Below are 25,738 nucleotides of genomic sequence, written 5' to 3' on the forward strand. Positions count from 1 at the left end.
AAAAGGTTAGCAAGGCTATGACATTAAAGAAATGTTCATTTATTTCTGTGTTGGAGTTTTCTGAATGCAATTTCCTATTACGAAGATCCCATGGATGATCCATGGACACATCTGAGTATCCCATCACCATTAATAACATAAGTTTGAAAGGACAAGTAATATGCTAAGTTACAAAGAAATTTAGTGATGTTTTAAAAAAATTCTGCTTAGGTTTTATTATCAGGCAGTTTATTGCTGTCTTTTGGAAATGATTGTTTTTGTCCTTTCCAGAATATGTTAATTGTCATTTCTCTTGTTGCTTGTGCATTTTCTTCTAGCAGTCTTCCCTTTCAGATTTCTTGCTATATATTTAGTGGTTTGCAGAAATAAGATGATGTAGCCTCTTAGTTTCTAAATTCAGCCAATAGCCAAATTTAAATTGGAGTTCTAAGATGTTTTCTGGTGAGTGAAAGTGGCATATCTTAGTACAAAGATTATGCCTTTAATATTGTTTCCTCAGATTCCTTTTGAATAGTCATTGTTTCTAGACTTTATCCTGGTTATTTAGAATTGTCAAGTAAATGATTTTGAAGACACACACACACACACACACACACACATATACACACACACATCTTTACTGTGAAATAAGGTACATATCTTAGTGTTTTTATGTCAGAGGCTATTTATGAAATCTCACTACCAATTAAATTTAAAAGGCTTGTTAACTTGTTAACTTTACTTATTTTTAATCCTATAAATTATTATCCTGAACCAGAATGTTATTAAATTCTCACTTGGTTATGATTCTGACTGTTGTTTTAGGAATGCTGTTTCTATTGAGCATATGTTTGACATCAAATTTAATCTTTTTTCTCTCTTCTAGGTAAAATATAGAGAATATCAAGGTAAATTTTTAGGTTTCTTAAACTTGTAATAACCCTTTGTATTGGTGTTTGTTGTGTGTTTTATGTATGTTAGAAATAGATACAGTGACTTTTAATGTCTATTATCTTTTTTACCTCCTGAAAATTTTACTATTCCTAGGTTGCTAGCATGGATAATAGAGTAGATGATGATGGTTCCAACTCTGAGATAGGAGATAAAGAGGAGGAACAAATTGTGGATAGGGAGATGATGATAAGTTTTAATTTGGGGCAGATTAACTTTGAATATTGATGTAATGCAGATGTATTACATTTGAAGAGTATTTCTATGCTAATTATTTAATCATGCATTAAGTAATTGAGTAGATAATTTAAAGAATGGTAATGTGAATCAGTATGTTTTCATTTCTGTTTTTCTTTGCAAAGAATGAAATGATTCCATTTTCTGAAAAGAAAGTGTTTTGAGAAGGGAGGAATATCAAGCTACAACACTTTACTGTATTTCCCATCTGTGAAATAAGCTTAAATTGAAATATCATTTTGGATGGGAGGGGTACCTGTGATTGAACTCTGGGGCACTCTACTGAGCCACATCCCCAACCCCCTATATTTAGAGACCAAGTCTCACTTAGTTGCTTAGTGTCTCGCTCTTGCTGAGGCTGGCTTTGAACTTGGGATCCTTCTAGCTCAGCCTCCTGAGCCACTGGGATTACAGGTGTGTACCACTGCACCCAGCAAAATATCATTGTTCTTATATTTTTCTTAAATTTTAATAATTTTTATACTCTTATTGCTAATAAGCATAGATTGCTTTTTAAAAGCATAATAGTTATGCTAAGAAGTATTTCCTCATAGTACCATATAACATGTCTTTGCTTTTAGTAGATTGAGTAATTGAATTTCATTTAGTGATTGTAATAATCTTGTGTATTTCCCCCTTTTAGTCATTGAACAGCAAATTTCCAAAAAGATGAACAATTTCATGAAAGAAAATGAAGAACTAATGCAGAAATTGTCAAATTATGAACAGAAGGTATAATATTTTTTTTTGTTTCTTTCTCCCTTGGTTCTAGCATGAATCATTTCTACCTGTTTTAATTTTAAAATCGTATTTTAAAATTTTTGTTTCATTATTTCCTACAAATCATCCAAATTCTAAACAGTCATATGTATTAAGTACTGCTTTCTTCTGGAAAGGGTCACTTGTCTGGAAGTAACTTGTATAGTAGCACTATAATTTGTGTATCTTAATTCTGAATGCTTTATTTACATAGATGAAGGAATCAAAGAAACAGGTCCAAGAGACCATGAAAAAAAATATGATTCTTTCTGATGAAGCAACTAAATATAAGGTAAAAATCCCTTCTTTGGGGGGAATTACATTCTAAACTCAAAAGTAAATGTAATGAGTGAGTAATATTGACACCTTTTTTTCCAGGATAAAGTGAAGCTTCTTGAAAAAGATAAAGAACTTCTGGATGAGAAAGCTAAAAGTCTTCTTGTTACGTTAGCATCTGAGAGAGAACAGAAGGCTAAGAATCAGGACTTGGTACGAGTTTCGCTGCTAAGTGTTACTGCAATTTGGCTTTTGAAATATTTTGTTAAATTGGTTAAGTTGAACTTAGTCCAGCTGTTAACTAAAGTAAGATTAGGAGTCAAGGAAGTCGAACCCACTTCTGCCCATTTTGTGGAACTTTTAAGTACTGATACAACAAATTATTTTTATGGGCCTAGGAAATATTTTTATTCTCAACCTTGGATAATTTTCATATTGCTTTGCTCTGCCCTTGGAAACATGCAGAACAAGTAAAAAACTATTGTCCAGTTGAACAGTATTTGTTTACTTTTTACTTGAAAGAGTAATGAATTAATCAATTTTCTGTACTTAAAAAAAGTTTACTTACATACTTCATTTTCAATTTCTATAAGTTTCTGTAATCACATAAAAGTTGCAAAAGATAGTAGAGAGTGTGTTCTGAAATATCCTACCCCCAAGTAAGCTTGATCACCCAGCTGAGGTAGTATTTATCAGATTTCTCCACTGTAAAAATTCTTTCCAATCCTTGTCATGTTGTATTCTTTGGAAGTTACCATGCACAGCCCACAGTTAAAGTATGAAGAGTTACAAGCCCAGGATGCAGCTCATGGTAGAGCACTTGCCTAGCATGCATGAGGCCCAGGATTCAATCCCAGGCATTGCAAACAAAGATTGCAGAGTTATGTCCACTTCCTTAAGGAGCAAGTATCTTTATAAATTTTTTGGAATTCTTCTGTATGTGAGATTAGTCTATTCTTCCTTAAATTTTATCATTTTTTACTTCAGATAAGAAAATTTTAAAAATGATCTTGGGAAATTTTTTTCTCTATCACTAGAAAAAAAAATACTAATTTGAACTGGTTTACTTGAAACAGTAATTAATTATAGTTAATTTTCTATGCTTTAAAACATTTTATTTACTTATTGCATTATGATTTTCTATACTTTGACCTTTTTTTCTGGTTATCTCACAAACAGTAAGGTTGTGGATGCCATGAAATATTTATGACTTCATTTTCCCTCATCTCTTTCAGTTCTTGATTTTTTGCTTAGTCCAAATCTGGATCCCCCTGCATTTACCTGAAATGTAATGGGATGGCTTGACAAAAATTTTGTTGTGTTTATCTTTTTTAGTATATATATGTGTGTACACACACACACACACATATATATATATATATATATATCAGTATTTCTACTGAAATCCTAATGCATATTTTGTGTTCTGTTTTCCCCTGGCAGATAATGGAAAATAAGAAATCTATAGAGAAGCTTAAAGATGTCATTTCAGTGAATAATTCTGAACTTTCAGAGGTAAAGCTGCCAACTCTTGCTATCGGATATTAATACTACATCTTAATTTGTTGCGGACCAAAAATTTGAGGTGTGCTAAAATGTGCAAAAAATGAGAACTATATGATGTCTGGTTTGGGAAAGTATAACTTTGTTTTTTCTTTGGAATTAATTCACTAACTGTAGTGTTTTGCATTAGCTTCAAATTATCCTTACTGAAACTAAGCTTCATGAAGCGAAGGTGAAGTTGGAATGCAGGAAGCTTCAGAAAGAAAATACCATGCTTAAGAAGGAGAAAGAGCAGGTAAAGAAAATTTGATGTCATACATAATGTAAACTAGAGAAGTGAATATCATTATCTTGTATCTTTCTTGGATCTGTTTCTGAGGTAAGGAATATTCATGTAGGACCTTTTCTAGATATGCAAAGTTTAAACAATGCTCCCCAAATTGAGTGCATATATATGTTCTCCATCTGTTTTGGATTTTTGGATTATTGCTTTTCTTATCAAATATCAATCAGTTATTAACTTACATAGCCTCAAAGAAACTTTTTAAACCAGAAAATTAAGTATTTTATGATCCTGTTTTGAGTAGTTACTGATTCACCGGCCAAGGGAAGATTACATGATAAGGAATCTAAATTTAGGAGACAGTCATATGTGCCCAGCCATTCCTGCTGGAGGTAAATTATTTGAATTGACAGCAATTTTCTGGGGAATGCAATAAAACAGGGTCAACTTCCTGATAGCTCTGATGTTCTTACTGCAGCTGTGAGAGTTGGGGCCACTCTGCCCTCTTCCTTAACCAAGGTCTCAAACCCCTCGATTGACGGAGTCCACCGAGGAGTATGGCTCTCTATTTCTTTGTCTAAGTCTTGTAGTCCTAATGTATCCAGTGCAGAAACCCCTACCTAACCCATATGAATTCATGTGTTTTGACTTTTCAGTTGCAGCAGGAAGTCAAAGACTGGAGTACATCACATGCTGAGCTCAGTGAACAAATCAAATCATTTGAGAAGTCCCAGAAAGATTTACAAGTAGCTCTTAGTTACAAAGATGATACTAATAAAGTAAGTTTATACTCCAAATACATGTTTCATCTCATGAATTCTCCTGAAATCTTCTGAATTAAAATCGAGAGTCTTCCAACCTTTTGCTTCTTTTCTAGGCTTTGACTAATTACATCACACAGTTGAATCGGTTACAATGTGAATCTGAATCTGAGGATCAAAGTACAGATGAGTCAGATGAATTAACCAATGGAGAGGTAGCAGGTGAGATCAGTCTCTGGGAAGTTGAATCCTTTTTTGCTTTCCTGTCTTTAATTAAGTATACAGATGCCACTTTTCAGCTGGCTGAATTTCTTCTTAAGCTTCAGGGTTGTAGACACATCACTGGATCTATAGATATGTTTGTTGCATTGGCAGAGGTGGGTTGCTGGGGTATAATGTACCAATAGGCATGTGAAGAACACTGACTTTTTCTATCCCATTGAAAACTAGTAAGTACACTGCAGCTACAATAGTCACATCCTATACCTCTAAGTATTGAACATTGTACAGTAAGAGAAATTTATTTCTTAACTTATGCAGATGATACTTGATTTTGATACTCATCATCTCTATGGCTCTGTGGTTTTAAGGTCCACAGTCAGTCTTAAGAGTCCGGAGGCAGTTGGAACCATAAACTAAGGCTGTGAGAACAGAGGCTAGAGACTATCAGTAAGCTAGAGAGGGAGTGTAACAGTGTTTACTGATGAGGAAAATATTTCCAAATGTTTTCTCCCAAGTTGGATATTGCTTACATAGCAAGTATTTCAAACCACACCTGGTAGTAGATTCAGGGAGAAAATGTAGGATTGAATCTTTCTAAACAAGACACTTACTTACTTGCCCAGGTGAAGATAGATCTGAGAGAGAAGAAAAGCTTTTATCTTACAAGAATAGCAGAGATAACATTTTAGTTGTGCAAACTAGAAATTCACCTTTTTTTTGTTTTTAAGACAGACATAGTACTTCTATTTATTTTTATGCTGAAGATCAAACTCAGTGCCTCACACATGCTAGGTGAGCACTCTACCACTGAGCCACAACCCCAACCTGAAATTCACCTCTCTTTTTTTTAAAATCTAAGCTTGCAATTCTCTTAAAAGTCATTAGTCTAATCAGTTTAATTATTTAATTGATTTTTTTTTCTTCCGGTGTTTGAACACGATCATTCTTTAGTTTGGGGAAGTTAGGAGAATATAGAGTTAAAAGTAAGGAAAGAAAAAGCTAAAGTCTTTTGTTTTTTAGGTGATCGGAACGAGAAGATCAAAGATCAAATTAAGCAGATGATGGATGTCTCTCGGGTATAGTTCTTTGTAAGAGTCCCATAGTGCCTGTGAATTCTTCCTGTGCCTCACTTTTAAGAATACCTCTCTTTTCTGCAATTTTTAGACACAAACTACAATATCAGTAGTTGAAGAGGATCTAAAACTTTTACAACTTGAGCTAAGAGCCTCGAAGTCCACAAAATGTAATCTAGAAGGTGGGTTCTTCTTGAGAAGAAATTACCATCTTGGAAAGACTTAAAATTTTATTAGAAAGATAAAGAATGGCTTCTTGCTTTCATGCTTCTTACTTTTCTTGGCACTACTCCCTCAAACAAGTTCTTAAGTCCTTGTACACATATAGAGATAAGCTGTTTTATCCTTTACAGACCAAATAAAGAAATTAGAAAGTGACTGCAATTCACTACGGTCTTCTAAAGTTGGACTGGAAGAGGAATGCAAAACTCTTAGGCAGAAAGTGGAGATTTTAAATGAACTCTACCAGCAAAATGAGGTGGCATTACAAAAGTAAGATTTTCATTGTTTGTTATTGTTATCACTGTGTGAACTAACAGATAATTTTATCTTTTCTTAAGATTATTTACAATTTCTTCTAGTTGTAATAAGTAGAGATTTGTCTTTTTTCCTTTGTGTTTTGTTTCCTATAAGTTGCATTTTTCTTTCCATCGTCAGTCTTAAGAGTCCTGAGGTAGTTGGAACCATAAACTAAGGCTGTGAGGACATCGTAATCAATTGTCAAATTCATATGAAGGCAGGAAGTGGTAAACTGGTATTAACAGTCACTGATGTGGAAATACCTCTCAAAGATCTAGACCCTTTCTATGATCCCACTATTTATTTTAATTACCTTTCATTGTGATCAGTTATGTAATTCTAATGTTTTGAACTTGTATCTCTAACTCTGGACCTTTAAAAATACTGAGTGATTTGGAATGACATGTTTTAGTAGAATAAAAACTTCAAAAAGGAATAATATTTACTTATTGATGGTACAAGTTTTGGACTTGAATATCTCAGATGTTCACACTAAAAATTGAACTGTGGCAAGGACCTTAGGAGTTATGATTACAGAAGTACTTGTTTGTAGTATATATTTATATATTAATCTTCTCAGTGTGGAGCTAGTTATTTTTTGAAAGTTCATTTGAAGTTTTTAATCCACAAAAATACTTGAATTCTCTAAAAATAGGTTTTTTGTGTCAGATTTTATTTATTTGCACCTGATTTTACTCTTTAGCATTTATATATATATTCTTTTATATAATATATATAATATGTAATATATATATAATGTATTATATATATATATATATATATATATATATATATTCTTTTATATAATATATTCTTATTAATTTTCTCTATAGCCACTTGAGTGGACTTTCTAAAATATAAGTCTGTCCATGTCAATATGTGCCTGTGGTTTATGAAGAATTTGCTTTCTATTTGATGACCTGTTCTTTTTTTTCTTCCTTGTATCTTTTTAATAGTTTAAATATTTTTAATTATTTTCCTCATCCCCTGTATAAGCTTGATGTAATCCTAAATTATAATGGAATTATAATTATATAATTATAATTATAATTTTATTCATCTTCTCATAATTTAAAGGCCATGGTATATATTCTGGATTTAATAAAAACCTGACATAGATTAATAGGTTTATTATTTTTTTTATGGGCTTTAAGTAGCTCCTGAATCTGATAACTGTTGTGGCATTGTATGTTAGTACTTCATATACTGTGAACTCCACAAGACATTCATTCAATTTATACACATATTTAAAGTTTCTGTAGTTCTGCATTCTACACTGTTGGTTTCTTATTTGAAATTATTTTCATTCTATTTGAACATTGTCCTTTAATGATAGATTTGATTATTGTATCAAAGTAGTACAAGGATAAATAGAGAATAGTATTTTATCCACTAAATATCGCTACCTTTATAATCTGTATTAGGTTGACATGAACTTCATGATTAGAGTTAAAACCAGTTTCCATTTTTAAAGGATCTTTCTTTTGGCTACTGAATTTTGACTGTTACTTAGTTTTAGCAATTTAAAAATATCCAATTAATTACCATCTGTTTTAAATTTTTTCTTTAAGGAATCCATTATCATTGTTGTTTGGTCTTATCCCTCCCCTAGTTCCTGTAGTCATTTCTCTGTTTTTTTTTAACAGTTGTATTGGGAAGTGCCTAGGTGTAGTTTTCCCCACCCCACCCACTTTTCCTCTTGCAGTTATGTTGCTTGGGACCATTAAACATTTCTTGAATTTTCGAGTCTTTTTCTAAATGCTGATTTTACCTCATTCTCTCTTCTGATTATAATAATGCATATTAGAATTTGATTTCCCCTGCCTCCTACATTCTGGATTTACTTCTTCTGGATATTTTCTTCTGACCTATCTTAAAAGCGCTAGGATTTATTTTACTTCCCAAATCTGCTGCTAAAATCATTCATTGAGTTTAGGATTTTAAAAAGTTCAGGGTTTAAAATATTATTTTAGTTGTAGAGGGACATAATATTTTATTTTATTTTTATAGGATTTTTTTAAGAGAGAAAGAGAGAATTTTAATATTTATTTTTTAGTTTTTGGCGGACACAACATCTTTGTTTGTATGTGGTACTGAGGATTTAACCCGGGTCCGCACGCATGCCAGGCGAGCGCGCTACCGCTTGAGCCACATCCCCAGCCCAACACAATATTTTATGTATTTTATGTGGTGTTGAGGACTGATCCCAGTGCCCCACACATGTGGGGCACATGCTTCACCACTGAGCCACAACCCCAGTCCTATTTCAGTACTACAGCTCAAACCCAGCACATTGAGCCATGTGCTCTACTATTGAGCTACCTCCACAGACTCCTTGCTCTTTCTCATAAGGGACTAGTGTCTTACTGCTTTCCAAGCTATCTTTAATCTCATCATTCTGCCTCTGCCTCTTGAGTATCTTCTACTGTAGGTAGGTCACCACACCCAACCTTTTCTTGGTTTTATAGTTTCTAATCCTTTGATAAAATTCATAATCTTTTTTTTTCCTCTTTTGTGGTGGTGGGGTTTGAACTCAGAGCCTTGTGCATGCAAGGCAGCACTCTACCTACTAAGCTATATTCCCAGCCCTGAAATTCATAATCTTGACTTTACTTTTTTGACTGTATAAAGCACAGTGATTTTAAAACATGTGCAGATAACCCCATTAGGTGGTTTCCTTTTCTGTGGTATTTTTTCTCACAGAATTTTGTCTTATGGAGTGCCTGGTCAGTTTTGATTGGCTAACATTGTTGTGATAATTATAGATGAAATTTGAGGACTAAGATGAAGTTATCTTCTTATAGAAAAGTGTTGAGGTTACTTGAGTAAGATTGTCACTTTAAACTTAGTCAGCAATTAAGATAATTCAAAAATGACTTGTCTTTTCAATGTTTCAGTATTATTCCTTTTGGATTTTTTGCCTGTTCATCACTTAAGTGTGCAGTATTTTCTAATCTAAACTCAAAGGCTAGGGCTTTTATTAAGGGTCCCTTTATTTGTAGCCCCAAACACTTGTTTTTTCCTCTAAGCCCAAGAATTGGATGAAGGCTTAGTTCAGACTCATTATATCTTTGTGTTATCTTCAATATGTGGGTAAACCTAGGAGAGAAGTACCTTAAAGTGCCAGCCTTACTTGTAATTCTGAGATTCCTTTTTCTAATGGATCTTGGCCACATCCATATATCTCCACTGCCTTTTTAGCTTGGATCCCTTCAAACACAATTTTATATTCTTATAAAGATGTTTTGATTGTTCTTAGTGCTCCTCAGACTAACTCTTTGATAATTGGAAACAAAATTCTCTCTGTCCTTCAAGATTTAGTTTTCTCCATATTCCTTCTTAAGCCAGTGGGGAAAATTATTATATTCCTTTAGGCATCATTTATACCTGAAACAGTGAACTCTTTTATTCTTTAGCATCTTACAAGGTAACTAGTATATTATAGCCACTCATAAAATACTTGCTGAAGAATTAAATGAGAAGCTATATAAGAATATATAATCCCCTTTTTCTATTTGGTATCAATAATCCTTTTTTACTATAGTTCTTCTGATTTATGGAAAATTAAGTTTCAAGTTAATTATCTTTTGAATTGGAACTATGGCTAAAGAGGGTAGTACAAGGATAGCAGAAAATAGTATTTTTTAAATCATTAAATGTGTCTACCTTTGTCTCAGTAGATGAACATCTTGAGTTTCATGATCAGAGTTAAAACTTGTCAGTAGATAATACTCTGATTGTGGGTCAGTTTGGCTTCTTTTTCTGGTTGACAGACATTATCAAAACTCAGATTGGTCTTTTTGCTTAATTACAATTCTTTTGAAATAGATATCTAAAGTGTTAAAAATGTTCTGTGGTTAATTGCATAGCTAAAAGACATATTCTAGAAGATTTTATGTTAGGTTGATCAGTCCTGATCTTCCAAATTGAAGTAAAGTGAGTTTTTATTATCTTACACACAGGAGACTTGCCCTTGGGGCACATGTTGTTTTCACATTTATTTTATTTACTGGTAAGTAGAGAATTAAGAGGAGAAGTTAGAAAATGTAAGTGATTTGCCAGAGTTTGATTTACGAAATTGCAGGTTTGAATTTCTATTTTATGTGCCTAAGCATTTTATAGAATTGTGGGAAGTGATATTCACAAAGAGAAACTTTTGATTTGATAACTGGCTTTATTTTAGGAAACTAAGCCAAGAAGAATATGAGAGACTAGAAAAAGAGCAGCGGCTGTCAGCTGCAGATGAAAAGGTGGTTTCCTCTGTACAGGAAGTTAAAAATTACAAGTGAGTTCAGTTTCTAAAGGAGGGTGTCAATGTCTAATGAACTAGTGTTAGCTTTCTTTTTAATCTTTTTTTACATTATGTAGATAGAAGAAAATATCATGTAAGTATAAATAACGAGAGGATATGAATAAATTCAATTCACACAGGAGAAAAAAATAAATTTCAACTTAACAAATGAAAAATGTTAACAAAAATTTACTTATACCTAATGGGCAAGACCATAGGGAACTTGGTCAATGCAAACAGTTCTGGGGGGTTTGTATGTTGTAGTAATTCTTTAAGAAATCAGTTTGCTGTGTGATTTATCAAGACCCACAAAAGTGTGGCATTTGATAGACCTTGGAAATCTTCTATGGATATAATTTGAAAAAAAGAAAAAAAGTTTTAAGGAGGAAGATATTTCTAACAGAATTACTTGAGAACACACTGATGAACACTTAAGGAAATTGTAAGTTATCATTCAGAATCTCTAGCAATTAAATGATAAAGAAGTTATTAGTATTAGGTTCTTATTTTATCTATCTATTTATTTATTTATTTATTTTTGATGCTTTACTACTAAGCTACATCCTTAGACCTTTTTTTTAACTTTGAGACAGGGTCTCAGTTGCATAGGTTCCCACTTAATTGCTGAGACTGACCTCGAACTTATGATCCTCCTGCCTAAGCTTCCCAATCATTGGGATTACTGGCATGTGGCATTGCACCTTGCCTGTAGTATTAGTTTTGATCACACTGGATTCATATAACTATAGAAATGTTTTTCTTATGTATGATAAAGTCTTTAAAAGTATAGCTGATGGAATAAAGGGAAAATGGTCAGAATGTTTCAAATGTTATTCAATTGTTGTAATTCTTAGGCGGAGAATTGAAGAGATGGAAGAAGAATTACAGAAAGCGGAGCGCTCATTTAAAAACCAGGTAGTAATTAATACAGTCCTGTAGTTGCAGAATTCTTTGATATCTAATACAGACAATTATAGGCTATTATAATGAGTCCCTAAAAACATATTTTTTAATATGTTGTCTTTTTCAGATTGCTATGCATGAGAAGAAAGCTCATGATAATTGGGTAAGATTTTTTCCCCCTTTTCTTTATTTTGTGCATAGCCTACCGCAACTGAATTTGAATATTTTCTCTTTAATAGCTCAAAGCTCGTTCTGCAGAAAGAGCTGTAGCTGAAGAGAAAAGGGAAGCTGCTAATTTGAGACAGAAGTATGTGATTTTGATATCTTACTATATGTTTTATAGTGTTTTAAGGTTATGCTAGATATTATCTATGAAGGAATAGATTGCAGTTTCATAATTCAGCCCATTCTTTCTCAATATTCAAGTCTATTGGAAATGACCCAAAAGATGGCAGTGTGGCAAGATGAACCCGTGATTGTAAAACCTATGCCGGGAAGACCAAATTTACAAAATCCTCCTCGGAGAGGTAGGGGGCACTTTGTAAAAGGAGCTATTTTATTTCTTGGTGCAGAATGTATGTAAATTACTTTTTACTTCTGTGTGTAATGGTTATGAAATAATCTGAATGATTTGCTAAAGCGGGAGGTGAGGGTTGGTGTCAGCCAGAAGGCTGCCTTAAAGTAGTAACATGGCATTGTTGTCTTTAGGTCCACTGAGCCATAATGGCTCTTTTGGTCCATCCCCCGTGAGTGGTGGAGAATGTTCCCCTCCACTGACAGCAGAGCCAGCTGAGAGACCTCCTTCTGCTACTCTTAATCAAAAAGCTATGCCTAGAAACGGATTTGGTGAGCATTCACATGTTGCTTTATAGTAAACTACTTCAAGGTTTTGGTTTTTTTTTCCCTTTTGAATATTCTAATGAAAACATAGAATTTGGGCCTGTACAATATATAGAAGATAATTTCTTACTTTATCTTAGTGAATGTTTTCTGTAAAATCTGTTCTAGAATAGAAAACATTTTTTTTTTTCCTGGAGGTCCCTGTATTGTTTTTTTCTTTTAAATTTTACACTGTGAAGTGTAAACCTTTATCTTTAAATTAAATCTCTATGGTGTTCCTTTCCCAAATATTATAAAAGTAGCCTTAAACTTTATGTAGCATACATATTTCCAACATGAAATACTGAGTCTTATTTCCAATTCTAAATAGGACTGTAGTCTTGGTAAGATTGGCAGTCAGGTTATACAGACTAAAGAAAAGCCAGCCTACACATACTTCAAGTCTATAGCTTAAAGTTTAGGACCAGTACTTATTAATCTGCTGTTCTATCAACCCAAGGCAGTTCTTTATTTTACTTAAGTCTCTTCATAAATTGTGATTTACATATTGGGCAACCCATTTTTTTTAAAAAAATATTTTTAATTGTAGATGGACATGATATCTTTATTTATTTTTTAAATGTGTGCTGAGAATCAAACCCAGTGCCTCACACATGCTAGGCAAACACTCTACAACTGAGCTATGACCCCAACCCCTGGGAAACCCATTTTTCATGTTGCTTTCTAGTTATTGTTGAATCCTGACCTGACCTGTCCACCAGTGATTTATTTCTTCTGAAAAATACATACAAGGGCTCTGGTCTTTCTTTCCCAAGGGTCAATGGATGGACCTTTACCTCGTACTGGTCTTCTGAGGCATCTGGGAAACCCGTTGCCTCTGGTAAAGGGACCAAGTAACTTCAAAGAATCTGTAATTGTGGATGGATGATTTTTATTCTTTTCATGTTAGAATTAAGTCTGAATCCATTCTTTGATCTCTAACAGACCCAGGATGTTGTCCAGCTCACATGAATAGCAGTTCCAGAAGTTCTTCTCCAGCTAAGGTGATGAATGAGGGTGAGGTAAGTTCTGTAGTTACTGTGAATCATGTGGTCATGCAGGAACATGTAGCTTTCCTACAGTACTTGCTCTTTGCTTTATCCTTCTTTGTGTTCTATTTGTACTATCCCTTTTGTTTCTTAAAAAGCAAACTGTTCCCCAAGAACCTGAGACCCCCTCAGTCTCCACAATTACTTCTTTGACTGAGCATCCAGTTGGAGTAAGTACTTAGAGGTTGAGAACTGAATTGGGTTTTATTCTGTGCATTTCTGGGAAGGATATTCAGAGCATGACACTGATCTTGTTTGCTTTAAACTGCATGCAATATTGAGCTTACTTTTCTCATTAACTTGGGAATGTTGCTTAAGTGTGTACAACTATAATGAACTATAGAATGTGAAAAGTTATCACTCTAACTTTATATGGTGTTTTGTGTTGAATGTTCAACACAAAACACCATATAAAGTAAAAGTAAAGGCAAAGTAAATTCATTATAAATTATATAATTCATCATTTTTATTTTTGTTTGGAAGAATGTTATTTAAGAATTCCTTCATTTGTGCAAACCCTATTTTGAGTGATTTGAATTAGATTGGTATCAGATTTTCTGAAAGTGAAATACTGTTTCAGTGAAACAATGATCATCTGAAATGACCTCTTGAGCCAGTCCCAAGAAATGGTCTCATTTGTTCACATAAGTGTATTCTCTTGTAACTGTGTTGCTATTATATCCGGTAGGTCTTCTGCAGTTCTATAATAAAATAAATTTTTAATTGTTTAGTTTCAAACCCACTACTCATAGGAAATGATAAATCAATATCTCAAATGGTGTACAGTATATAGCACTGTGATGGAAAATACTTCTCAAGTTCCAGTGTATATATATTCCAGGAATATACATCTCTAGAGAAATCTAAGGGCACCTTAGATAAGACCCCAAACCCCTTTGTAGTAGAAGATTTAAAAGAGAGCAAAGACCCATTGTTAGAGAGGAGTAGAGGTGGGAAAAGCATGGCTTGGAGGCAAACCTGGGATTGAGTTCCTTTAATATGCAGTGTGGCCTTCAACAAATTATGATATTCCATTTGCTTTTGTTCCCTCTTATTTAAAATAAGACAGTCTACTTAAAGATCTCAGAGGTTGAATAATATATGAAAGACTGACTGAAGATACTCTGAATAGTAGCTATTATTACATGGGTAGAGAATGGATTTTTCATTTTATTCTGTTCATTCTTAATATGGAAGTAATGAGCTATTGTGATGAAAGGGAAGTGATGGGGAGGGGGGACTCCCTTTGAAATAGATTGTAGTGAATACAGCATGACATACTTGTCAGAAATCACCTCTGTTAATAACCTCTGCCAGTCCTCTTGCCTTTCCCTTTCCTGTGCAGATATAATCAGTAACAAACTGCTCCCTCTTGTGGCATCCTTCCAACTTCTGTAAGCTGTCGGTGGGAATACACAGGAGGGGTGGGTAGTTTTGTTGCACTGATGGTGTTCTCTGGACAGGTGCCTGTTTTGGGTTTTAGCTTTTATCGGTGATGATACTTTGTCTTAATACATAGGAATTTTAAAACTTTTAACTGCTTTCAAATCTTAAATTGCAGGTTCATATGGCTATGAAAGGGCCCCCTCCTTTCTCAGGGGTACCCTTCATGGGACCCCCGATGGGACGGCCTCCACCACCTCCCATTCGGTATGGACCACCACTTCAGCTCGGTGGGCCTTTTGGGCCTCGGCCAATTCCTCCACCATTTGGTATGATGATCTGAACAGTAGTGATTGACTTATAAATCACATTCATCTTTCATTTCTATTGCTTGCTAAAACAGTTGGTTGCTATCTCAGGTCTTTACAATTAAAGGATAAAGCTGAGTACATTTTAACTTTTCCTCCAGTTTTCTGGAACATATGGGACAGTACATAATCTTATACTGAGATAGGCAATAGCTATCTCTCATAGACAAGGATAAGGGTCTATATACAGAAAAGCCAGAAATATTACTTCTGCAGATGTTTGTTGAAACTCTGTTGATATGCACTACAATAGATGGAAAGGTGGATGAGACACATGCCATAACTTAAAATTTTGTCACAGATATGAAAATCCTATAACATAAAGTTTGTAATCGCCCATAATGGAAGCATAAGCAGTAGGTTATAGAATATAGAAAAGTCAAACCCTCCTTATCTTGAGAAAAGTCAGAGGGAAGTGTTAAAGAGGAGGATTTAACAGTGACCTAATAAATATTGCTGATTTAATTAGGTGGCTGTGGAAGGCCTTTTCCAGGAGGGCATGCACCTTGATTCTGATGGCATGTGTAAAGTCCATGCTGAAATACTTCATGAATTTTTAATGGATACAGTAATAAATAGTGGAATTTCCTTTTATCAAAATTTCTTTGATGTAGTAAAGTTCTTATTTCATAATCTATCATCTTGTCATGGTAATATAGTACTTCCAAATATAAATGGAGCTCTTGTGAGATAGAAATAATTCTGCAATTATATAGTAGGGAAAGAAAAAAGACAAGCCTGGAGCTAGGTAGAGCCATGTTTAAATCCTTAATATGTTGCTTCATGGCTGGTTGGTCAAAGGCTATAACTAAACTTGTTCCATCTCAGTTTGCCTCATCTGGCAAGTCAGGATGTTCACCAGACTTCCTTTTTATTTTCCAGGTCCTGGTATGCGTCCACCAATAGGCTTCAGAGAATATGCACCATGTGTTCCACCTGGAAAATGGGATTTGCCTTTTGACCCTCGTGATTTTTTTCCAGGACCCGCACCAGCACCATTTAGACCTTTAGGCTCATTTGGCCCAAGAGAGTACTTCATTCCTGGTGCCCCATTACCACTTCCAACTCATGGTCCCCAAGACTATGGGCCACCACCTGCTGCAAAAGATGCCTTCAGGCTTTAAAGATGAACCTCCATATACACCTAATTCTCAGATTAGTGAGGGCTGTTCACAGGCCTTAAAACAGGGCCCATAAAGTTAACCTCTGACACTTAGTCAGAAAATGGACTATAAACTATTCATCAAGTTAAAGGATTATTGGCTTCAAAATATAAAAGTTTATTTTAAATGGTTTATGTTTTTAGAATGAAGCTGCCTTGGTGCAGTATACATTTTGAGCCAAAATATTTTCCCCCTAAATATCCCCCACTTAAGCTAGAGTATCCTTCCAATTTTAAAATGTGCAATAAGGAATACCTTTGTTTTAGTTAATGTAGCATATATAATTGCTAAATGATTTAGAATGTCATAATTATGGACATTTCCTGTGGAAATGCTTTAAGAACATGTATTTCCATTATCCTATTTTTAGTGTATTCCAGTTGATAACAGAGAAATGGTGTTTTATAAGCTTGATTTTTTTTCTCTTTCAATATCTGGTCGCAGAGACTGTTACGCTAAAAATGTTTACTCAAAGATCATAAACTTCATTTTCCTTCTTGCTGAAGTTCTTTGTTGTAATAGTTCATAAAAAATGTTTATTAATATTTCCCAAGTGTCTGTTGATTCATTGGATCGTCATGAGACTTTGTGCCATTGGGGAAGCATGTCAACTCACTCTCAGAATCCACCCCTAGGCCTCAGAAGCAGCAGGGTCAGGCCTGCTTGGGGTTCTCCACTCAGCCCAGCTTTCCAAGACCCCTGTGTCCCTGCCTGCTGGAGCTTGGGGACCAGCGGCTAGGGCCTGTGGGCTGCCCACTGCTGCCCTGCAGCTTGGGAAGTGGTAGCACGCCTCTGCTCTCCTGCTGCCTCCTGCCACAGTCTAGAGAGCTCTCTGAGCCATCCTTACACCTGGGAGCCACTGCCCATCTTGGGGGGAGACTGACCCCATGCAAGATGTAAATAGCAACATTCTCAAATACCTGGGGAGGGCCGAGGGGCCTGGCAGGAGGGGCTGCAGGGTAAGGCCAGGAAGGGACACTGCTGTGAGGCGGGTGCAGGGAAGGGAGAGAGGAGGGAGGGTGCTGGGGGACTGGGTAGGGCAGAACTGGTAGGGCCAACACCTGGAGGGCCAGAGCCTGTGTCCCCACTCCCAGCTGAGGGGCAGAGGGTGCTGGGCTTGGGGCGAGGAGGGACCACCACGAACCCAGCTTAGGTGTATTCTGAGGGCGAGGTCGGCACAGAAGCTGCCTGACACAGCCAATGCCCGGGGAATTGGGGGAGGTGAAGACAGGTGCTGACTTCTCTCCCAATCACCAGGCCTGATGGGAGCAAGGCTGCCTTTTGCTGGGTGAGTACTGAGGGGGACCCTGCCTGGGGCTGGGGGCTTCCTGGGATCCTCTGGCCCTCTGTGGAGCCAACTCCCAAGTTCAATGCCTGCCTGCCCAGATGGGTGTTTTTGAGGGGACAAAGATGGCTTAACTAAAGGTCTGGAGACAATGGATGTCCCATGAGATCCACTCTGAAGTGCAAGATTCAGCTGGCTCCAGTGGACTCCTGCTGTTGACCTGCACCCCTGGGAGCAGTCTACCAGCTGCCTACAGTGGTGCCTCTGGGGACAGGTTGCCCGTTCTGGCAGGGACCTCCCACCAGGGAACATGAGAGCCTGTGGTGCCCTGGCTTCCCCCTGTCCCCAGGAGCTGGTGTCTCCTGGGTGCCTGAGTCAACACCCATCTCAATCCTGTCCCACTGTCCTGGCCATGAGGATATTTCATCTCTGGTGGCCACTGCTGTGACTCCTGGACTGTCCTGTTGGCACCAAGCCTACTTCCCAGAAAGCAGTGGGTGTACAAGAGACACCAGGAACAGGACCACGGGGACACCCGGCCCACAACCCATGTGAGATGGAGGCTGAGATGGTGGGGCCTTTCCAGGACCCCCCCACTGCCGTTCTCTCCAGGAACAACCTCCAGCATGCCCAAGGCCGTCCACCCACTTCCACGGCCACGGGGACTGGCCTGCGTGGAACATGCCTGGCTGGAAACCTGCTGTGGGCTCCTGGGGAAAGCATCATGTCCCACTGAGCAGCTGGGACTCCTCGGTGGGCAGTGAGGTGACCTCTGCTGTGTGGAGGGGCAGGGGCCGCAAAAACGGGGGTGGGGGTGATCGCTGAGCGCCATCCTCCTGTCGTAGACACGGATGGAACCGTCACCAAGGCCAGCCACAATGAGCGAGAGGTGGGAGTCGCAGGACAGACTTGTCACGCAGCTGTCGGCGCCCGTGGGGATGTCCTGGCCCAGACAGAGAGGGCTGAGATGGGGCACCGCTACCCCAAGCCCACATGGGCCTCACCTCCCTCCCTGGGGACTGCGGCCTTTGCCTCCACCTGCCAGAGGCCATCGCAGGCTGAGGAGCTCAGATGGGAGGGAAGGGCAGGGGCACATGGGACTCGGTGCAGCCAGATCTGCCTGAACACCTGCCCTGCACCTGCGCACTGGCCAGGGCAGGCCGAGCTCCGGCAGCATCCTGGAGGCACCCAGGGCCACCTGGCTATTGGCCAATTAAACTTCCCAACACCATCTCCCTCTTTCCTGAAGAGAGACAGAGTACACTTTGGCAAGGAGAACTCCTATTAGCTACCCCTGAGGACTCCTGATCAGTCGAGGGAAGAGCGGAAGCGTGGACCCTGCTTCCCCTGGTGGCTGCACACAGCAAGAGGACGGGTGAACGCCAGTAGGGGGAGCTGCAGGCAGCAGATGGGCCTGTGGGGGCAGGGAGGGACGCGTGCTTTCCAACCCCAGTGGGGACGCTGCGGGAAATCTGCACATGTGGACTCTGTGTGAGGGGCAGGCCTTTGCAAGAGCCCCCCACATCTCCCTGCACCTTGAGGCAACAAAATACATAGGAAGGCACCAGGACCACAGCTCTGGGCGAAGGCAGCTGAGAGTGGGGGAGGAGGTGGGTGGCCAGGGACACTCTGGCTCTGGAGGCCCTTACACTCCACAGGGAGACGGATCTGAGCATTAGGGTCTCCATGCTTTGCCCTTGAGGAGTGGGCACCTGTCAAGCTCCCCAGCAGGAGCACAACGAAAGTTGTTTGGTGCCATCATGGGATCTCCGAGCACAGTAATTGTGAGAGGAGGTGACCTCAGGCTGCAGCTCTCCCGGGCGTCACCACAGTGCCTAACAGTGGTGAGGTCCAGCCTCATGTCCAGCTCCTGTCACTCCTCCTTCCTGGCTCAGTTCTGTAGCAATGTGGAGCAAGCAGCCTTCTTGCCACCAAGGGGCCAATGTCTCTCCATCGGTAGGGAGGACAGGAGAGGGTGGGGAGGTCTCTGCCCTGTGCCTCTCCAGGGACTCTAGAGAAGGGTGTCCTGGGCTAGAGCCCTCAGGTGCATCCCTGAGGTAGCTGTGGTCTTGCCTCTGCTCCTAAAGCGGTGGGCACAGCTGGATTTTAGCAGGCGGCCTGTATGGCCCTCTCACAGGTGTCTTAGGCAAAACCAGTGCAGATCCCTTTCTTTATTAAAACTAAAAAGAAAAGATGCTTTAAGCGGTGGGGCTGTGGCTTGGTGGCAGAGCGCATGCTCAGCACTTGAGAAGCCCCGGGTTCACTCTCAAAAAAAAAAAAAAAAAAAAAAAAAAAAGCTTTGAAAAGCACACGAATAGTTAATCTTCTAATTTAAAATATTTCACCCCGCTGATTTCTGATACTCCCTAATCTGCCAGATAAGACAATATTTAAAAATGATCAGGATTAGCTTAGACTTAATTATGCTGCAGCGCAGGGTCAGGTGCATGATTAATGTGCAGCCAAGGTGGTGATCAGCTCCGAGGCTGGGAGTCTGTTCTCGCCAGCAGCAGGCGCCATCTTGCCCATCTGCTTCCCTGGAAGGCTGAGACGGGCACAGACCGAGCTTGCTCTGGAGATCTGGGTCTGGGTTATTTGAGCAAGGGGTCTGTTCTGTGCAGGGGGAGCGGAGAGCCTGGGGGAAGGGGCTGCACAGGGACCAGAGGTGCTTGTGGGGCCCACCATGGTTACCTGCACCTTCGTTTCACGGTCGGTGTCCCAGATCCGGACAATCCGCACATCCCCTGAGCTCATGAGGAGGCCAGTTTCTTGCTCCCAGTCCACCACCATCCCAGCTCCTGGGGAGGCAAGCGGGACACGGGGTCAGTCCCTGGGGCTACTCCAGGCAGCCACTCAGTCAGCGGCTCCAAGGAGCACTGCCACCCCTCCCACCATTGGGCAGGTCCCCACCTCCTCCTGAACCCAGGCTGGGGCTCCCAGGGCAACGAGCTCAGGCTGCTGCGGTGGTGGCAGCCTGCCCTGGAACCCTCCACACTGAGGCATCTGCGAGAGGGAAGAGTACTGGGGCCCAGCCACTTGGGAGGCTGAGGTGGGAGCACCAAGTTCAAGACTGGCCTGGGCAACGCAGAGGAGCCCCGGTTAAAAATAGGAAGGAAAGAAATGAGGGTGTCCTTTTCTGTCTGGAACTGGACAGGGAGTTATACACTCGCATCATAGTTTCTACTTAATACAAAAATATTTTGTGTGTGTGGTGCCGGGCATGGAATCCAGGGCCTTCCACATGCCAGGTGAGTGCCCCACTGCTGACCGACGTCCCCAGCCCCACACGGCTTTAACTGTGTAATTATAAAGGTTTTGAGCATACACGAAGGAACACGGTGGAAATAAACCCTTATAACCCGCCACCCAGATCTGAAAGTCCCCAGCAGTTTGTTTTTTGGGGGGTGGGGCTGGGGGGGCCCAGGGCCTCCTGTGTGTGGCACCCGACTGCCCAGCTGCGCGCCTGCCCCAGGAGTTGCACTGCGGCCACATGTGCGCGTGCCCCTGGGCTGCAAAACCTGCCTCCTCCACACGGAGCAGCACAGCGCTGCACGGGAGTCTGACCTCCCCCACTTGCTCTTCCCTCTGAGGGTCCAGAGAGGCAGCTGCCATTCAGACGTCTGTGAGGCACTCCACCGACAGTCATATTAGCTATTCCCTGGTGGAAACCACATCTCAGGCCACATCTAAGTGTGTCCTCTCGCGCAGTAAGCAGCCCCGGAGGGGAGCTGTGGGGCCACGTGCTCTGCACCACATACTTTCTCCAGCTGTGGTCGCCTTATAACAAAAGGGAGGGAAACTGAAGAGGAAGTGTCCATGCAATCTGGCCGGTGTGGTCGGCTGCCTGGGCACCAGGCAGGCTAAGGTCCAGGATGAGGGTCTGTGGGGACTGGCACCTGGTGAATGCTGAGAGAAGCAAGGAACCCAGAGCACATGAGTCACCCTCTTTGGACCAGAGACTTCTCCCAGGACGCAGCTCAGCCTGGATCCCGGCTGTCCTGTGGTGCCATCACCTCATCCTCCTGTGCCCTGGGCCTTCCAGCTGCTCCTACCGCCTGCTTCCAACCAAGGCACCATAGCCTCGTGCAGCCTGGGCCCCACCCTCTGGCCACTGTCCTCTTTTCTTCAAATAGCCTCTGTGGAAAAGGAGAACACAGGTAGGAGAGCCACAACATTGCTGGGACCTGGATGTCCCTGGAGGGAGGGCATACCTGTCCCCACGTGGAAGTCATGTGACAAGGTACCAACCACATAGCATGGGGTGGGGGCAGGTGGGCTTGATGGCACCTTGTGCAAGGCCAGAGCCCCACGTCTAGGTACACCTGGACAGCCAGTTTGCAACTTGAGAGACCCAGCTGAGTAGAGATGTGGAAGTCCTCTAGGACAGTGCTGATGTCTGTCCATCTGCCCTACAGAGGGAAGCAAGCCCTAGGTCCTGGGCAGCCAAGCCTGCAGCGTGGAGGTCTTGGTGGAGCAGAGGAAGGGATTCTGGAGGGGAGGCTGCTGTGCCCAGGTGTGTGTAGCTCGCTGAGCAGGAGCCATGGGGGCACCATGCGCCAGTTCAAAGTGTGCTTGTGCCCTGCTCACCCTGAGTACTGGACTGGGAGACACTGCACTCCCCAGAAGGCAGAGGTCCGATCCCTGCTTGACGAATCCTGGACACAGGCCTTGGATGTGTGTCCTGATACACAGCCTGACCAAAGAGCTAATTCTTTCCTTAAAACAGGGAGACAAGGCAGGACAGAGCAGAGAGCGTGGAAGTCAGACCAGCCACCCGCATCCCAGGCCTGGTAGTGGAGAGCCAAGCCTCGCCCTGCGCTGCCCTGGAGCACAGCTGTAGATTTGGTGCCTGCCAGCCAGTGGCTAGGCGCCCAGCTTTGTGGCCAGCCCAGAACTGACCTCTGCGACTTGGGGAGCTCTGCCTCTGGCTTGTGCCTCTGCATGGCCACCTGCCCCAGCCTTGGGGCTGCTGCTCTGTATACCTCCTTGGTTGCTCCAGTTAATGAATAGTAACCACTGACCAAAGGCTCAGGTCAACGTTCACAGGCCGAGGCTGGACCATCACACTGCTCTCGGGGCCAAGGTGGTGGGACAGTCTCGCCCTGGCAGCCTCACGCTCCACCCTGGGAACGGACCGGGGCCCTCCCTGACTGACAGGGTGTGGAGGATGGTCTGGTTCTGCCTGTGTCTTCTCAGAGACCACTGCTGTCCTGTGGCACAGCTTCTCACGTACGTGGGAGGGTGTAACCAACCACTGGGACAATGTAGCGAGGACACCCCCGGCCCCACACAGAGGAGGGCCTCTGGTCTTTCTTTAGGGTTTCAGAGACGGTAGTTGTGTTGCTCTTTCCCTGACACCTGCCCCAGCCCTGTGGTCTAGTTTAGTTTTCTCTGGGGAGATCGGACACTGAGTCTCCATATAAAACTTTTACAGAGGTCAAGGTTGAGTTTTCTCACTCATCTTCCCTTTATCTTGAACTTTTAATGTAAGAATTCTTACAAAACACTAAGATGTGAGTCCAGAAGGTTCCCTGGCACATCCCTCCAACACCCTGTAGGCCCTGTGGCCCGAGGACAGGCAGCTGTGACTCCACATTAAAGATGGGCAAGGACAGAGAGCTCTGGAAGGCAGGTCTCCCTGTGAACCTAGATTCTGCAGCTGACGACCCAGAAACACACTGGCTATGGGAGGAGTGAGGTTCTACTTGCTTATAATTTGTCTCAATAGCAAGGTCCAGAGAGAAGGGGCTCATTTTGATGTTCTCTGCAGGAGAGAAGGGCAGGGACAGAACTGAGAGAACCAGGAGAGGCCCCACACAGACAGGGGCTGGGAAGAGGACTCAGATGGGGCTGTGGAAATCACAGGCAGGAGGAGGAGCAGCCAGTGGTGGGCCACAGTAACCTCACCTGGTGTCACCAGGGTCAGAGGGCTGTGCTCACAGGTGGCCATTCCAAGATGCACAGAGGGCTCTGGAAACTCAGGCCTGGAAAGGCTGACCTGGTGGTCCTCCCAAACTGCTGGATGGTGCAAAGCCACGCCCAGAGCTGCTTTGGTGGCTGCCGATCTCACCAGCCTGGGCAGCCCACCACACGGGTCCTCAAGAACATGTGACATTTGCTGCTCAGGGCCAGTTAACCACAGTGTGTTTCCAAGCCACATTCAGCTTCACACCAGGACAGGTGTGACCAGAGCTCAGGGCCATACCCAAGACTCAAAGGCACTCAGAACCCTGGGCCTGTAAGCCTCATGGCTATCAGGAGAGGCCACCTACTAATGAACTGGGGACTCTGATGTGAATGGGTGGCTGGTAGGAAGCTGGTCCAGAGGCCTTGGAACAGTGACCCCTGCAGCTCTGGACTTCCTCCCCAAAGAGCCCAGACCCACCTCGTGTGGTGGGCAGCATGTCTGAGAGCCCCTGCCATGCAGTCACCATCTCTGGGTTCTTCTCCAAGTCAGCAAAGTTCTTCCACACCCTGATGGCGCCATCATCTGAGAAGGAGAGAGGGGGACATGATCCTCTGCCCTGTGCTGGCCTCGCCTGCACCCCACATGGGGGTCAGATCCCTGTCCTGGACATCATGCTCCACCATGCCCAACAGTGGGCCCTGCACAGGGCAGCCAGGCGCTCTGGACACCTGTCCCCATGCTCTCGCAGTGTGGGACTCCGTGCTCACTTCCTGTCGGGCAACTGGGGAAGCTGGCAGCAGGGCAATGGGACCTGTGGTCTCTGGGCATCTGGAAGCCACAGAGCTTCTCTGGAGCCGGCTTGGGATCCCTGCAGGGGAGCTCTGTGGCCTCCAGCTTGTCCCCGGGGTGGGAAGGAGGACTTGGTGGAAGCTGGGAGATGGGTCGGGCCTCACCTTCTCTGTTCTTCCCCTTGAGTACTTCAGTTGCTCATCTTGTTCAGACCCATTCTCTCCAAAACCTTTAGGCCTGCACCTTGTCCCCACCTGCCTCGGTGCTCTGCGCACACACCAGCCTGAAGTTGGAAGGGAGGGTGGCCCAAGGGGCTCTCACACAGACACAGAAGGCCCTCTGCCTTGCAGGTGCCCTCAGCATCCTCCAGCAGACAGGCAGGGGGTCAGCTGTGTGTGGTGAGCCTCCCTCCCCAGGACCCACTCTTTGGCCTCAGTACTGAAGGTTGGCCTCCTCCACCTGTGTGCCTGGCTCTCAAGGCCACCTTGCAGTGAGTGCCCTGCTCTGTGACTCCCCACAGGGGTCCACTCTTAAGGAGCCCTCCAGCCTTCTTGCCTTTGGTGATAAGAGATGCTCATGTCTGAATTGTGCAGCCCCTCTGCTGGGCCTTGCTGGGCCCTGCCCACGGTGCCGACGCCTACAGGGAAGGACTGGCTTTGGACATGGGCTTCCTTCTACCAGGCTGAGATGGCTCTTCTTGGAGGAGCAGCTGCTAAGGGACATTTCCTCATGGTCAGGTCAGTCACAGGGAACCCATAAACACTTCAAAAGAGATGTCACTGACAAGCAGCAGCCTCGGGAGCTCAGATGCTCAGGTCCGGGACCAGGACAAGACAGGGCGGAGCAGCCCAGGGCGGGTGAGCCTAGATGCCTGTCTCCTCCCTCCGCTACTGACACCTTCCTACCCACACAGCTTGACCTTGGCTTCTCGTTAGCAAGAAGGCATCACGGAGTCAAATTTTTCTTTTCTTTTTTTTTTTAGTTGTAGATGGACACAATACTTTCATTTTACTTATTTATGTATTTTTGTGGTGCTGGGGATCAAACCCAGTGCCTCAGACGTGCTAGGTAAGCATTCTACCACTGAGCTCTAACGCTAGCCCCCATGGAGTCAAATTTAAAGTGCCAAATGAAATGACAGCCAGGGGACTGGGGTT

The 25,738-nt window shown here is 42.1% G+C and overlaps 1 protein-coding gene and 1 long non-coding RNA gene across 3 annotated transcripts in view; one reads left to right on the forward strand and one right to left on the reverse strand.

The window, feature by feature from the left end:
• The window catches only part of LOC144252585 (uncharacterized), a 38,574-nt gene extending 14,203 nt beyond the window's left edge, over positions 1 to 24,371 (reverse strand). The window contains exons 1-3 of one of the 2 annotated variants that reach the window (XR_013343025.1): positions 24,270 to 24,371; positions 20,576 to 20,682; positions 18,774 to 18,827 (exon numbers count right to left, since the gene is read on the reverse strand). This is a non-coding gene — a long non-coding RNA (uncharacterized LOC144252585). Of the gene's footprint in view, positions 1 to 18,773; positions 18,828 to 20,575; positions 20,683 to 24,269 lie in introns of those variants that run through there. The other variant, XR_013343024.1, reaches the window with a different exon arrangement.
• On the forward strand, positions 102 to 17,512 carry LOC144252596 (transport and Golgi organization protein 1 homolog). The gene is made up of 22 exons (XM_077794821.1): positions 102 to 155; positions 866 to 887; positions 1,811 to 1,899; positions 2,141 to 2,218; positions 2,305 to 2,415; positions 3,646 to 3,717; positions 3,896 to 4,000; positions 4,645 to 4,767; positions 4,866 to 4,971; positions 5,992 to 6,047; positions 6,136 to 6,226; positions 6,398 to 6,536; positions 10,747 to 10,848; positions 11,709 to 11,769; positions 11,885 to 11,920; positions 11,997 to 12,064; positions 12,184 to 12,284; positions 12,466 to 12,603; positions 13,582 to 13,658; positions 13,784 to 13,855; positions 15,247 to 15,397; positions 16,319 to 17,512. The coding sequence occupies exons 1-22, from the start codon at positions 102 to 104 to the stop codon at positions 16,558 to 16,560; spliced, it is 2,094 nt and encodes a 697-aa protein (XP_077650947.1). The 3' UTR covers positions 16,561 to 17,512.
• Positions 24,372 to 25,738: the final 1,367 nt, after the last annotated feature.

This window comes from Urocitellus parryii, unplaced genomic scaffold (genome assembly GCF_045843805.1).
Source record: "Urocitellus parryii isolate mUroPar1 unplaced genomic scaffold, mUroPar1.hap1 Scaffold_48, whole genome shotgun sequence".
NCBI lineage: Eukaryota > Metazoa > Chordata > Mammalia > Rodentia > Sciuridae > Urocitellus > Urocitellus parryii.

Bases quoted from the DNA above. Each gene is read 5' to 3' on its own strand.
- LOC144252596 (XM_077794821.1), top strand. From the start codon at position 102: ATGGACACATCTGAGTATCCCATCACCATTAATAACATAAGTTTGAAA. The intron at 6,227-6,397 runs GTGGGTTCTTCT...TATCCTTTACAG, and splicing joins CACAAAATGTAATCTAGAAG to ACCAAATAAAGAAATTAGAA. The intron at 12,285-12,465 runs GTAGGGGGCACT...TGTTGTCTTTAG, and splicing joins ACAAAATCCTCCTCGGAGAG to GTCCACTGAGCCATAATGGC.